The following is a 15,957-nucleotide window of genomic DNA, read 5'->3' on the forward strand; positions in this document are numbered from 1 at the left end:
ATTCCTCACAGGGAGCTTGGTCGCCATTTTCTGCCTCTTTTCTGGGACGCTACATTGCAGTCCAGATGCCTCAAAATGACTCGGAAGGACTTCTTTAATCAATTGCAAATATGTATGATTTCTTCTTCAAAACTATTTGAATCATATTCATAACTGGATGTGTAACAAGAAAGCATAGTATCCGAATCTGAAGCCATTGTTTTGATTCCCCAGCAATGCAAGACGTCTTGGCGTGACGTCACGAACTGGGGGCGGGACTTTCTGAAAATGCCCAATTCGCAGCTCAATTTTTTTGAGATTTTGGACACTTTAAGTCATTTTTATTGGTGTTTTGCATTTGAATAAAATCATATCATACTACGTGTTTTGGGTATTTTAGAAGCTATTAAACGTTTTTCTGATGTCAGTTAAGTGACGTCGGTTGTCCTTTAAGGCTTGTATAAGTAACCAGTATTCGTTTGTCCTGAAAAATACACATTTAATACAATACATGCTCTATAAAGATATGTACATGTCCAACTGGATAGAATGATACATATGTTACTACAAAAATTGTTCGCATGTACCTTTTTTCGTAACTCGAATGTTCGTAAGTAGGGGAGCGTATGTAGTGCATACGTCACATTTGAAATCCTGCTCTACATGCTAACTGCAAAGCTAATAGCTGATTATCATAAAACAAATTTGTTAGCTCAAATTATTTTTGGAGAATAGAGTTTTCTCTACCCGCCACCGAGGAACGAATTCAAATGCGTTCTTTTCTTTTCTTTAGCCTTTTCTGAGCATTAAAAACAACGCACATGTGTTGTAGTGTGGAAATTTTATCCAATTCAAGACAGAGAATGATATTTATCTGGAAGTATGACAGCGCGACCGTCGTGAACCACAAAAAAACAAAGTTGGACCACAAAAAACGAACACAAACAAAAATACTCACTTGGTTTGACAGCATCCAGAGGAACAAAAAGATCAGCGAGAGACGTCTCATCGAGTGCTTTTAAAGAGGTCTGATTCCCAGACAGCTTTCCTGCCGAGTGGCAGGAAAGTGTGACTGGAATGCCTTCTTGGTCCAAGAAATTGACAGGAAAGCACAAACTGCCACACTTGGCTTCCGCATTGTCAAAGTGCACATGGGGATTGCTGTGGGCAGAATCGCATAGACCATCAAGATGAATACTTGATTCGAAGAAGCGATAAAAGTGTTGGCATAATTACTCATGTATGCTCCTCTTAACTCATCAAATGACGAGAACAACTCAGGACAGTTTTGAAAACATACCGGGATAAAAATGAGCTTTCTAATTTTTCTAATTTCCCCATTGTGGGACTATTAACTCGTTCACCGCCAGACGTGCAAAAATGTACCCACTCCAGTGCCAGGGTTTTTGTCATTGTCACTCAAATTTCAGGACTCACAGAATATTGAGTTTTAGGACTATGTAAACATTCAATCCAGCGTAAGAAACCTTAGACTCTCTGTTTTCATCAGAAAAAAAGAATTAATTCCTAAATTATATGGGTCTGGAGTTATGTGAGCTTAAAATGAGAGCGGCTGTCCAAAATACTATGCAATACATACCTATTGGTTTATATCGTGCTTTCACAACAGCTGAAGCTGAAACAAAGCGCTAACATGGAAAAAAGGGAAATGCTGCCACTTGTCGAAGGAAAAACCATTGACAGAGGCCATGGCCAGCACTTTATCGACACAAGCATGAAAATAAACAAAGCCCGAACAAATTCGGGAATGGCGCTTTACATCATATTTTCAATTCTCAAATAAATTTGTGACTGGCAGTGAATGAGTTAAAGTGTTTCTTGTTCTCATTCTTATTCTTATGCTTATTATTATTATTATTATTATTATATTATGATTATATTATATTGACCAGGTTGGATAGGATCAGGAATGAGTACATTAGAGGGACAACTCATATTAGAGGCTTTGGAGACAAAGTCAGAGAGGCCAGACTGAGATGGTTTGGACATGTCCAGAGGAGAGAGAGCGACAATATCGGGAGAAAGATGCTGAGTCTTGAACTGCCAGGCAGGAGACCGAGAGGAAGATCGAAGAGGAGTTTTATGGATGTGGTCAAAGAGGACATGAAGGTAGCTGGTGTGAGTGAAGAGGATGCTCAAAACCGGGATAGATGGAGGACATTGATTCGCTGTGGCGACCCCTGAGGGGAAAAGCCGAAAGGAAAAGAAGAAGATTATATTATATTATTCCTTCCCCCATGTTCCCCCCTAAAATTCACAATTGATGGTAAGAGCGAACCATTTAAAACCAACTATTTCCCAAATGTTTACAGGGGGGAAGAAGGACATAAATTTCATGGTGGCGCACGGTGGCACTCGACAACGACTTGCAGTGTGACAATCTGAGTCGTATACTCCAACAGGGAACATATATTTATAGAATTCACAGTCTATGTGTTATGATAGCAGACATTTATTGAGTATGACAAGGACGTTATTGGAAATTTGACTAGGCTGGCGTGCGTGTGCACACTGTTCCAAAATATGGGATGAGGTTGATGCAAATGAAGCCAACTGACATTTGAAAAAAAATAATATGAGTCAACTGGACTTGCACAACTATAGCGCGTAATACACACACAAAAAAAAAGATGCTCCTCACCTTTCATTGCCGCCTAAATCAAGCAGGGCTAATTTTTGTTGACTTTGATCCAGTGAAAACGGCGGCAATGAGGAAAGCTGCGCATCGGTTAAGGACTGTGGGTAGGTACTCGTGGCAGGTGACTGTAGCGAATCCATTGGGACCAGACCGGTTGGTGCCTGGAGAGTGTGCGAAGACGAAACTGCGGTGGCTAAAGCCATGGCGAGGTTGGACATGTGGACTGGCGATTTAACCAAAAGATCCACATCCTGATGAGAATTCTGAATCAAGAAAGGAAACAATGAGTAATACTGGCAAAATAATAGGATGAATTTTAGAACGTTTTCAATGAACCTGGAAAAGCTGTTTGGAATCGCTTATACTTGTGGGATGAACTGATTCAATGGCAACAGGTGCAGGAGATTCTGTGAAGAACAAATAATTTGTAAGCATCTTCTGCTGCCATGACAGTCACCCCTGAAAAAAAAAACTCAATCTGAAGCAGTGAGTGGTTTCTTGTTGGCGGGCAGGAGTTTGGGCAAAAATAACCCAAGGTCACCTCTATCAGGTAAATATTTCATCCCAACAAAGTCAGCATAACTTAAACGGATACGATTCTTGAGGTATTGCGAGACTTTATCAGACGGGAACAGAATTTAAAAATCATCTGATACACCATCGGGTATGCTTGCGCATTTTATCAACGCCCAACTTTGACCTGACAAAATGAGAGATTCGCTGACTGATTCAAAAATATGTGAATTACAGAATTCCCCCGTTTCTCGCGGTTAACTCAATGAGACAATGAAATACAACGATTCTTCAACTTAGTTTGCATGTATTTCCCTATTGTGGTTTCATGCATATTAGTGATATTTTATTTATTTATGTAACCAAATCTGCATAGATTTCAATTGATGCTAATGTGATACAGCTGATAGATAGGCTTAGTAAATCCACTTTAACTCATTCACTGCCAGACGTGCAAAAACGTGTCCACTCCAGTTCCAGGGTGTTTGTCACTCGAATTCGAGCAGTCACCGAATATTGGGTTTTAGGACTACATAAACATGAAATACAGTGTTAGAAACCTTAGACTCTCTACTTTCAGAAAAAATCAGAAAAAAATAGCTAATTCCTAAACTATATGTGTCTGGAGTTATATGAGCTTGAAATGAGGGCAGCTGTCCAAAATACAATGCAATGCATACATATTGGTTTATTGGCTTTAACAACAAAGCTCTAACATGGAAAAAGGGAAATTCTGCCCCTTGTGGAAAAGAAAAAACATTGCCAGAGGCCATTGCCATAAGCCTGAGCCATCGCTTTATCGACACCCAAGCATGTAAAAACAAAACCCGAAAAAATTCAGCAATGGCGCTCTGCGTCATATTTTATATAAATTCGTGAATGGCAGTGAATGCGTTAATGGAGACTAGAACCCCCCCACGAGAGGTGAAAATCTGCGAAGTAGGGACAACTCTGGGAGAAGATGCACAGCCAATCCACATGGCTGCAAATCATGGGATATCGTGCTGTCATTGGTCGACGTCATCGCTGGGAACAAATCAAGTTACAGCCATGTACAAAACCTCTGAGTCATTTGGCATTTTTTAGAACTTTTTTTTTAACTGAAAAAAAAATTCTGCAATGCACTGAATCCCTGGTAAGGGAACGGCAAAGTAGCGGGGGATTACTGTACAGTGAGACCTCAATTTACGAACTTAATTGGTTCCCAGACAGAGTGTGTAAGGCGCAAAGTGTGTATCTCAAAAAACAATTCTCATAGGAAACCATTAAAATGGGAATAATCCGTTCCCGGGTTTCCATAAAATATACTTTTCAACTAAATAAGCCTTAAAACTACACACAACCTACCTTATCCTATGTATAATAAATGTGTTATTGCATTGTAATGAAAGAAATACACTGCACTATATAATAAAGTCACTTTATTGACATTTGTGATGGTCATTGATGGCTCTTAAATTGACACCTGTTGCTTTCTGACTTGTAAGGTCTTACGAAACTGAGGCATCACATTATCATTCATCATGTTGATGATTCTCATAGCCTTTTCTGGATGGAATTGTTCAATAAAAGCCTGCACATTAACTGCTGAAGAGAATTTGATTTGCCTTCAAGAGGACAAGCAGAAGCAGGCCTTATAAATATAGCTAAATATAGCTATATGCGGTGGAATCTTTGTAAAATACACTCAGTAGAAGTCATTTGAAGCGATTTCACAAATTATGGACACAACTTGTCCGGAGGCGTCGGTTGTCCTTTAAACATACATTCCATTAAAAAAAATATAGCACTGAAGCAACTGACGAATAAATTCACCTTACAAACGACCGTTTGGAAACAAATCTTGTTCGTAAATTGGGGAGCATCTGTAATGAGATCTCCCGCTTCATTCTTCTCAGTGCACAATGTGTTGACTGGAATAATATATGTGTGTGTGTCCCCGGTGACAATCTTGAAATGTTTTGTTATTCATCCATTTTCCATTGCACTTACTCGTGTTAGGGTTCTGAGATCACATCTTCCGTGATTTTAGATGTGCACACGCACACACATGATGTAATACTGTGATGCCCTTTCGTTCATTCCATTTCATCCTGAAGAATTTTGATTGTCCCTCCATGTGTTTTCATCAATACAGTAAGGTCCCCGGAAGGACTTCATAAAAACAAACATGAATTGACAAAAGTTGATGAAATGTTTCGATCAAATACCAATGCGCATGATTCTCACGGAGGAACAACCACAATATTTCCGTGGTCACTCACTCGTTCTCGAGGTTTGAACCTTGACAAATTTTGAGCTGAATATTATTGTTACCTGAAGTCAGCAGCTCTTCATCCAGCAGAGAGATTGATGCAGGCACCTTGTCAGAGCTCGCTGGGGATGGTACAGCAACGGTATTTCCGCATAGAAGATCGACATGAGAAATCGCATTCCATGTCGGATCTTTCTCTCCTAGTTGGCAGAAAGCCTCAATGTCCGTATCTGTTGTCAAATCAATCAGAGACTCTGTTCGAGGTGCGCAGCTGGTGCCTAATGCGAGGAGAAAAAGTCTTGTCGGCTCATATTAAAAAAAGACAAAACAATCAAAAGTAATACCAACGTGCAGATTTGTATTTTCTTGATTTTATCACCAGTGGCATTTGCATCAGCCCCTGACAGCAATAATGTGAAGAGGGCAGCCCGTTGTTCGAGGTCCAGATTTGTTTCCGACCCTCAGGGAACCGATTATCTTTCCATGTTAAGAGCCGGAGCGAAGAGCAATGGACTACAGCAAAATTAAGAGGACCGTATTTTCCAGAGTATAAGTCGCACCGGAGTATAAGTGCCACACCAAATGAATGGTGTATTTTCAAACTTTTTCCATATATAAGGTGCACCTTCAATGAATGAAAAAAGGTTTCAAAATACAATATATAAATAAATAAAGTTTTCCATATATGTACAAGGGACACCACATTATAAGGCGCTACAGTGGAGGCTGGTGTTACGCACTACTTCTGCAGGGGGAAATTAAGTCAATGCCTGCTGACAGCAGTTGAGAGACCTGTTGTGCCTCAATATGAATTCACATGTAAGGCGTACCTGCATATAAGGCGCAGGGTCATCTTTTGAAGAAAATCCTGGCTTTTGGGTGCGCCTTATATACCAGAAAATATGGTTTATTGCACATCTTTTTTACAAATCTAAAATTTAAACATCGCTCTACCACTGAAATTGTAAATATGGTGAAGTGGTGTTGTAAATCACAAGATGTGTAGTGCATGACCTCTATTTGAGATGGATAGTTTTGTTCAGTTTTAATTTAAAACATCATTTATACATAAACTCGTTCACTACCATTCTCGAATTTATTCAGAAATTGAAAATATGACGTGGTGCACCATTCCCGAATTTGTTCGGGTTTTGTTTTTTCTTGTTTGGGTGCCGATAAATCACTGGCCATGGCCCCAGGCCTTTTTTTTTTCCTTCCCCAAGGGGGCAGAATTTCCCTTTTTCCCCCATGTTAGCACTTTGTTCCAGCTTCAGCTGTTGTTAAAGCACTATATAAATCAATATGTACTGTAGGTATTGTATTGTATTGTATTTTGGACAGTTGCCCCCATTTCAAGCTCAGATAACTCCAGACCCATATTGGATTGGATTGGATTTGCCTTTATTAGTGCCCTGCGATTGGCTGGCAACCAATTCAGGGTGTCGCCCACCTCATGCCTGAAGACAGGCTCCAGCACCCCCCGCGACCCTACTGAGGAATAAGCGGTACGGAAAATGGATGGATGGATAGTCTCGCAGTGGAGAAATTTAAATTTCACAGCAGCAAAGTTATGAAAGGAATGAAAGTAGAAAAACAAAATACAGGAGCTGCTGGAAAGGCAGCCACTCTCACAGCGCCGTCTTGAAGTCAAAAGAAAAAAAAAGCGAAATAACAAATAATATGACCACACAAAGACACATAGAGATATAATATAGGAATTAACTTTTTTTAATGAAAGAAGAGAATCAACGGTTTCCTATGCTGCATTGAATGTTTATGTAGTCCTAAAGCTCAATATCCTGCGGGTCCTGGAATTTCAGTGAAAATGACAAACACCTTGGCACTGGAGTGGACACATTTTTGCACATCTAGCAGTGATCTAGCAGGGGGCCGGTAGTAAATGGTTAGCACTTGACTCAAAGTGAACAATGGAGCAAAATAATATAGTGACAGTGGAAAGATATTTGGAAAATCGACTCGGGTTGGATCATATGTTGTTCATATCATGTCATCGATGAGAAGGTTTCTTCAGCCGTCATCTGTACTTTTTGAAGGTGTCGGACGTTTCGCCTCCTATCCAAGAGGCTTCGTCAGCATTCCTGACTAACGACTGGCCTATTTTCCCCACTTCCACCGGTATCACCTCATCAGCATTACGAATGTTGCCTAACCTGTGTTGCTTAAGCAGGCTATTGTATGAACGATCCAAATTGAACCTCACCCCACCAGACCGGTTTAATGAAGGATTTAGTTGTTTTATGAGAATCGCTTCTTTTACCCCTCTTTCAAACCATCTATGTTCTTTCGCTAAGATTTTAACCTCATTGACGTCAAATGAGTGGTTGCTAGCTTTTAGGTGCAAATGTACTGCCAATTGAGGCCCACTAGTATTATCCCTGCGATGTTGATAAAGTCTTTTTTTGAGAATTTGTTGAGTCTCCCCAATGTACTGCTCTTTACAATTTTCATTTTTACAATGTATTGAATAAACTACATTACTTTGTTTTTCATGCTTAAGCAACACAGGTTAGGCAACATTCGTAATGCTGATGATACCTGTGGGAGTGGGGCAAATAGGCCAGTCGTTAGTCAGGAATGTAGGGACAATCAGTGGAGCCACAGGGAGTGGTCCTCTGCTCCCCCAACCTGAGAGTAGGGACCTATCATAGCTGCGTCCGGCGCCGCCATGTCTGGACATTAGGATTATATAAATAGGGCCGATACTAGTCAGACTTTAGTTCGCTGACGAAGCCTCTTGGATAGGAGGCGAAACGTCTGACACCTTCAAAAAGTACAGATGACGGCTGAAGAAACCTTCTCATCGATGGACCACTCCTGTACGACTGAGAGCTTACACAGACATATCATGTCATGTAATATTGGATAAAAACGTGAAGTACCTGAACATGTGAACAATAATGCTCACTTTTGTTGAGAAAAAAAATCAATTAACTACTGCTATTTTCATTTCAAAACCTGCTTAGCAGGCTCATTGAACACTCCAAATTGCCCCAAGGTGTGAGTGTGAGAATGCATGTTTGTTTGTCTCTGTGTGCCCTGCCATTGGCTGGCAATCAATTCCGGGTGTCCCCGCCTAGTGCCCGAAGATGGCAACGATAGGCTGCAGCACCTCCCGCATCCCGAATGAGGATGAAGTGGTCTGGAAAATGACTGGACTTATACATTAGAACCAAACGGGCCTGTCCAAATTGGAAATGTTTTATGCTGTCCACAGATAGTGTGAGGGTAAATTCGGACACAGCTATAGACAAGCACCCCTTGAGATCCATGGACAAATTTGAGTCCTGAGCCGCAACTTGCCACCCATGCATTTTGGGATGTGGGAAAAAGTCGAAGTAAGCTGAGTAAATCCATCGGAAGGGCGTGAAAAAAATACAAATAGACACAGGAGTCGAGATTTAAATCGCAAACCTCAAAAGTGTGAGGCGACCGTGCAAACGAAAGGCATTCGCTACTTCTATTGAGTCTTGATGGAAAAGATTCAATAACATTGAGTAGCAAGTTGTAAGGGAACCCACTAATTTTACACATTAAGATTCTCACCTGTACCTCGTTTGACTGCTGACTGTGTTTGAGTCACGCCATTCCTGGATTGGCTTTCCGCAATTTCCTTGCAAGAATTAATTATCGCAGTGAGGTCATCGTTGGCCTGCAAGATGTTGCCTGGTTTATATGAAAGAAAAAAATGGCATTAACTGTATGTCACAGTTAAATCCTGACGCAGGCAAAAATTATTACAAAGACCAGAAATTGAACATTGGATTGGATTGGATTTGCCTTTATTCAGTCTCACCTCAATTTAATGGAAAAGAACCAGATACAACGATTGACTCTTAGGGCCCGTGGTAACATTCAGGCTAGATTTGTCATCAAACATCGGAAAATGTGTCTCAGGTGTGGCGCCCGTGAGACCCTTATAACACTGTGACGCTGTGAAAATGTTTTGTCTCACACTGTATGTTCTGCACATAATTATGGAAAACTGTCTTTTATTTTTGTTCTTTCTTTGGAAATGTCCCTCGGTCTTGGTATTTAACTCATTCACTGCCAGACAATGTGCAAAAATGTGTCCACCCAATGCCAGAGTTTTTGTCATTGTCACTCAAATTCCAGCACCCATAAAATATTGAGTTTTAGGACTACATTAACATTCAATGCAGCAAGAAACTATACTCTTTTCTGTCACTAAAAAAGAGTTACTTCCTAAATTATATGTGTCTGTAGTTATCTGAGCTTGAAATGGGGGTGACTGTCCAAAATACAATACAATACGAACAGTACATATTTATTTATATAGCGCTTTAACAACAGCTGAAGCTGGAACAAAGTGCTGATAAGGTGCTGGCCATGGCCTCTGGCAATGTTTTTTCCCTTCCACGAGGGGGCAGCATTTCCCTTTTTTCATGTTAGCTTTAACATGTTAGCTTTGTTCCAGCTTTAGCTGTTGTTAAAGCGCTATATAAACCAATATGTATACATTGCATTGTATTTTGGACAGTTGCCCTCATTTCAAGTTCATATAATGCCAGACACGTATAATTAAGGAATTAACTCTTTTTTTCTGATGAAAGAAGAGAGTCTAAGGTTTCTTATGCTGCATTGAATGTTTATGTAGTCCTAAAACTCAATATTATGTGGGTCCTGGAATTCGAGTGACAATGACAACAACACTGGCATTAGGGTGGACACATTTTTGCACATCGTCTGGCAGTGAATGAGTTAATATTGTGTCACACATTGACAATGCAAAACAAAGACCCTCTGGAATAAGGTCAGATTATTTGATATTTTGTGTTTTTCTTTGTTTTGACTTCAACATGGCACCGCGAGAGTGGACATCTTTACAGCAGCTCCTGTATTCTGTTTTCCTACGTATTCTTATTCATTTTCCTTTTCTCTTCATTTCATAACTTTGCTGCTGTGAATTCGGAATTTCTCCAATGTGAGTCAAATAAAAGTTATCTTGTTTGTCTCATCTCATGTAGTTGCTATGGCTTCCTCAAAAACCCCGGGCAAGCAAAAGCACAGCATTGCATTCATCTTAAAGGACAACCGACGTCTCCGGACAAGTTGTGTCCATAATTTGTAACTTCTACTGAGCGTATTTTACAAAGATTCCACCACATTCTACCGGAAACAAACAAACAAATTCCAACAAATTCCTTGTGTGTGTTCTACATACTTGGCAATAAAGATGATTCTGATTCTGATGCTGATATAGCTATATTTTATGTTTTAAGACTCACGCTGAACATTCCGGAAGTCTTATTTTTGAGTTGGTGACGAGTCCTCCCCTACATCACTGAAGGAATACCCCTCACTGAGAAAGGACATACCTTGCATAACCTCAATGCATTTTGCGGTACTTTGTTTGGTCTGAAAACTTCGTGTTGATCGCGAAATTAGAAGGAAAACACATAAATAACGCAATGGTGAATTGTTGTATGTTAGACCGAGACAACTCTTTGATATTCATTGACAAAAATTGCAAGGTGAACAATAAAACTATTTCCAACGGAGCTCTGCCGCCATCTTCTGCATTTTCTGTGACACTACACCTCAGTCATGATCACTCAAAATGACCCTGAAGACCTTCTTGAATCGATTGCAAACATTTATACTTTCCTCTTCAGAACTATTTGAATCATATTCATAACTGGATGTGTAAAAAGAAAGCATATTCTCCGAATCTGAAGCCATTGTTTTGATTCTCGAGCAAGGCAAGACATCTTGGGGTGACGTCACGAACTGGGGGCGGGACTTTCTGAAAAATTCGCAGCTCATTTTTTGCAGATTTTGGACATTTTAAGTGATTTTTATTGGTGTTTTGCATTTGACTAAAAATATCAGCCTGCGTGTTTTGGGTATTTTAGATGCTATAAAACGTTTTTCTGATGTCAGTTAGGAAACAAAAAAGTCGGTTGTCCTTTAAAAGTCTTCTCACCCAAGTTGGCGTCGTTATCGTCAGTCTCCGTGGCAAGCTGACACACTGTTTGTCTCAGCTTGGCGCAGTCGGAGTACAACTCCTGTAAAATGTTATGTTGCTAATCACCAGGTGGATGGCGGAATAATTGGTTCAATGTTTGCCAAAGATTTTCATGACAGGCTGTTAAAACCTGTGTGGATAACAAACCCTGATAAGATCTCTGTCGGCATCTGTGGAGTCTTCGGGGTTGAAATAAGCCAGCATCTCATTCAGGAGTTTGACATTGTTATTGGCCGCCTCCACTGTGCTTTTTTGCTTGGCCATTTTTTGTGTTCTCACTTCATCCTGCAAATGAGGAGTTACACAGGGGCTCATTGAACCTCCGTATGACTCCTCGATTGGCTCGATTTTGGGGATGACTGATTTTACCTCCTTGACCATATTTTTGATGAGCCGATTGGCTGCCTGCAGATCCGCCGGTTTTTTGCTCTTGAGCAGCTCTGCCAACTGCTGCAAAGGTGGAGACAAAAAAACAACAACATTCTGCGAACTGCACAATATTGCCCTTCTGTCAAACACGCTCCTCACTTCGATGAAAAGGTTTCTTCAGCCGTCATCTGTACTTCTTTGAAGGTGTTGGATGTTTCGCTCCTCATCCTCATCCTTCGTCAGCGCGAACCAAAGTTGTGCTGGTACCTCTATATATATATATATATATTCGAGTGGTTAGCACACCGGCTTCACAGTGCAGAGGTCGCCGGTTCGCGTCCTGGTCCGGCCTCCCTGTGTGGAGTTTGCATGTTCTCCCCGGACCCGCGTGGGATCTAAGACAGGGGTGTCCAAAGTCGGTCCTCGAGGGCCGCTGTCCGGCCTGTTTTCCAGCTCACCCAGGAGCAACACACCTGATTCAAATGATCAGCTCATCAGCCAGCTCTGAAGCAGCATCAAAATGGTCCCGATGATTTGAATCAGGTGCATTGCTCCTGGGTGAGCTGGAAAACAGGCAGGACAGCGGCCCTCGAGGACAGACTTTGGACTCCCCTGATCTAAGAAGTCTGTTGTAGGCACGATCAAAATTAAACTTGAAGTCCCTAATGGACCCCCACCTCGGTCAGTTAGGGATATACAGGCTATATCCGAGTTACGACCGGCTACATTTCCCCCCCTATTGCCTCAAAATGGCACGGAATAAATTCTTTAATCAATTGCAAACATGTATGCTTTCCTCTTCAGAACTATTTGAATCATATTCATAACTGGATGAGTAACAAGAAAGCATATTCTCCGAATCTGAAGCCATTGTTTTGATTCCCCAGCAAGGCAACACGTCTGGATGACACCACAAACAAGGGGGCGGGACCTTCCGATACTGGCCACTTGCCGGTTCATTTTTTTGCAGATTTTGGACACTTTAAGTCATTTTTATTGGTGTTTTGCATTTGACTAAAAATATCATACTGCGTGTTTTGGGTATTTTAGATGCTATAAAATGTTTTTCTGATGTCAGTTAGGAAACAAAGAAGTGATGTTGGCTGTCCTTTAAGCAATGTTTTCTATTGAATACTATTATATCCCAAGATGTTGACAGTTCATTTATAAATCTTATAACTTTTAGTGTCATTTTAATCAGTTTATATTTCGTATTGTCGATCTTTATTACTGTGTCGGCGCACACGCTTTCTGCTGACCCAAATACGCACAGCTTCCCACACATGCGAGCTGTCCAAAAATCGCTCTCCCTGCTAACAGAGAAGCCAGAAGAGGTCACCTGTCTGAAAGAGGCAGCGGCGCCGACCGTGAGCCCGACGCGGCGTTTGCGTCGCGGCGATCCCACCCGCTCCGCCTCGGCGTCAGTGAACACCCCTCCGTCCCCCAGATTGCTGTGCGAATGAGATGCTGTCATGCTGGAGAAAATTGTCATACGAGTTTGTTAAGAAACAGTTATTTTGTATCGTCATTTTGTGCAATGCTGCTCCGGCAAATAAACCACTTGTCACATTCGGATTGACAGCTGGGGGCGGGGCCACACCTCCCCGCTTCCAGCACTTCCTTCTTCAGGACAGCGGGTACAAATTTGTATTTGTTCTTTGTATTACCCTGGACTTTCTATATCTTCGTCCGAGCCCCTTCCCCCACCCACATCCCGTAATCCTTTCGGGATGGTTCCGTTTCTGCACCACCGTGTGCGAGTTGCTTCTCGCCATTGTCGCCCCCCCACCCCCCCCCCACTCGCCATTTTTGGTACTCTTTATTTTTAATTATTCCCCTGGTCCTCTTTTTGGGACCAGCGCTTTATGTTGTAGCTTAAGAAATCATCCTGCACGGACCTCTGCCTCTGTCCCGTTGCTGGCTGTAGCGGTGGCAGCCGTAGAATTTAAAAAAAAAACAAAGTCTGGCGGTCGTGGTCCTAAGTATGGGTGGTCGGAACTTGCGCCGGTCGTAAAACGGATGTTACCTGTATATATAGGGCCAGAGCTACCAGCACAACTTTAGTTCGCTGATGGAGCTTTTCGGAGGAGTAGTGAAACATCCAACACCTTCAAAGAAGTACAAATGACGGCTGAAAAGAACCTTTGCATCGATGGACCACTCCAGTACGACTGAGACCTTAAACAGACTCCTCCCTTAACATATACACACAAAACAAAAGGCATCAGCCCAGATTTTATCCCATAAATCAAATGGGGGAAAAACGTTTTTATGTGCCATCAATTGTCATCTATCGTCAAGTAAGATGCGAATAAGATGCAGAATACAAAAATACAAAGAGACGGTCAGTATCTGTGAAAATCAGCTCGCACAATTTGACTGATACACACAATCAATCAACAGCCACACACTAACATGACCCGCCCAAGAAATGCGATTAGAAGATAATTTAAAGGACAACCGACACCACTTTTGTTTCCGAACTGACATCAGAAAAACGTTTTATGGCATCTAAAATATCCAAAATACGCAGGATATTTTAGTCAAATGCAAAACACCAATAAAAATGATTAAAATGTCCAAAAACTACTTCAAATTGAACCCAGAAGTGGCCAGTTTCAGAAGGTCACCCCCCCCCCCCCCCGCCTTGTTCGTGATGTCACACCAAGACGTCTTGCTTTGCTCGAGAATCAAAACAATGGATTCAGATTTGGAGAAGATGCTTTCTTGTTACTCATTCAGTTATGAATATGATTCAAATAGTTCTGACGAGGAAACCATAAATGTTTGCAATCGACTAAAGAAGTATTTCCGGGTCATTTTGAGGCGTCAGGACTGATGTGTAGCACCCAGAACATGCAGAAGATGGCACCCAAGCTCCGTTGGAAATGGGCTGATTTGTCTGCTGGGACACTCACTCACTCACTCACTCACTCACTCACTCACTCACTCACTCACTCACTCACTCATCCCATGGCCTAGAAGGCCGTAGGGGTGCCATGATGGACGTTTGGGCAGTCAGAGATCTCCAGCGCTCTCGGTCTTCAGCAGTTCGTAGCAGGGTGTGGAAGCTGCAGCCTGTCCATTCCTTAATGTTGTCCATCCAGCACTTCCTCTGTCTTCCTCTTCTCCGCTTCCCTTCCACTGTCCCCTCCAGGATGGTTTTGGATAGTGAGGTATGCCTTATAACGTGGCCAAACCAGGCCATTTTACGACGTTTCGCCATTGAGAGTACAGGCTCTTGTTCTCCAGAAAGGGTGGTGACTAGCTGTCTGACATAGTCATTTGTCTGGTGTTCCCTGTAAGATATATTGAGCATCCTTCTGTAGCTCTTATGCTCAAACGCCTTGATCCTGCGCTCTGCGTCTGCTGTAAGTGTCCAGCTCTCACAGCCGTATAACAAGGTGGAGAGTACTAGAGACTTGTACAGCCTGACCTTCACTACAAAGCCGATGGTATTGCTCCTCCAAATTCTGGCCAGTCTTGTCATGGCTGATGTTGCTATTGCAATTCGTGATTTAATCACCTTTGTGGAGCTGCCCTCCTCACTCACAAAGGACCCAAGGTATTTGAAATCCTTCACCACTTCTAAGGTTTGCCCGTTCATTGTGATTTTTGTTGGTGTTGTTTTATTGTAGCTATTGACCAGTATCTTGCTTTTCTCTGTGCTTATTTGCATACCGTAACCCCTCGCTACTGGCCACTTCCCGGTTCATTTTTTTGCAGATTTCGGACACTTTAAGTCATTTTTATTGGTGTTTTGCATTTGACTAAAAATATCATACTGCGTGTTTTGGGTATTTTAGATGCTATAAAATGTTTTTCTGATGTCAGTTAGGAAACAAAGAAGTGATGTTGGCTGTCCTTTAAGCAACGTTTTCTATTGAATACTATTATATCCCAAGATGTTGACAGTTCATTTATAAATCTTATAACTTTTAGCGTCATTTTAATCAGTTTATATTTCGTATTGTCGATCTTTATTACTGTGTCGGCGCACACGCTTTCGGCTGACCCAAATACGCACGGCTTCCCACACATGCGAGCTGTCCAAAAATTGCTCTCCCTGCTAACAGAGAAGCCAGAAGAGGTCACCTGTCTGAAAGAGGCAGCGGTGCCGACCGTGAGCCCGACGCGGCGTTTGCGTCGCGGCGATCCCACCCGCTCCGCCTCGGC

The 15,957-nt window shown here is 41.8% G+C and overlaps 1 protein-coding gene across 4 annotated transcripts in view; it reads right to left on the reverse strand.

Annotated features, from left to right (window-relative positions):
* gga3a (golgi associated, gamma adaptin ear containing, ARF binding protein 3a) overlaps window positions 1–15,957 on the reverse strand; it is a 32,699-nt gene that overhangs the window by 12,301 nt on the left and 4,441 nt on the right. For 2 of the 4 annotated variants that reach the window (XM_089005575.1, XM_089005577.1), the window contains 8 exons: window positions 11,782–11,862; window positions 11,560–11,697; window positions 11,371–11,452; window positions 8,970–9,089; window positions 5,468–5,683; window positions 2,975–3,045; window positions 2,642–2,901; window positions 938–1,140 (listed from right to left, as the gene is read on the reverse strand). In XM_089005575.1, coding sequence (XP_088861701.1) covers window positions 938–1,140; window positions 2,642–2,901; window positions 2,975–3,045; window positions 5,468–5,683; window positions 8,970–9,089; window positions 11,371–11,452; window positions 11,560–11,697; window positions 11,782–11,862 — 1,171 coding nt within the window. The remainder of the gene's footprint in view (window positions 1–937; window positions 1,141–2,641; window positions 2,902–2,974; window positions 3,046–5,467; window positions 5,684–8,969; window positions 9,090–11,370; window positions 11,453–11,559; window positions 11,698–11,781; window positions 11,863–15,957) is intronic. The other 2 variants (XM_089005578.1, XM_089005576.1) reach the window with 2 other exon arrangements.

Source organism: Hippocampus bargibanti, linkage group LG10 (assembly GCF_051943395.1).
Source record: "Hippocampus bargibanti isolate YZ-2025 linkage group LG10, ASM5194339v1, whole genome shotgun sequence".
In the NCBI taxonomy this organism is placed as follows: Eukaryota; Metazoa; Chordata; class Actinopteri; order Syngnathiformes; family Syngnathidae; genus Hippocampus; species Hippocampus bargibanti.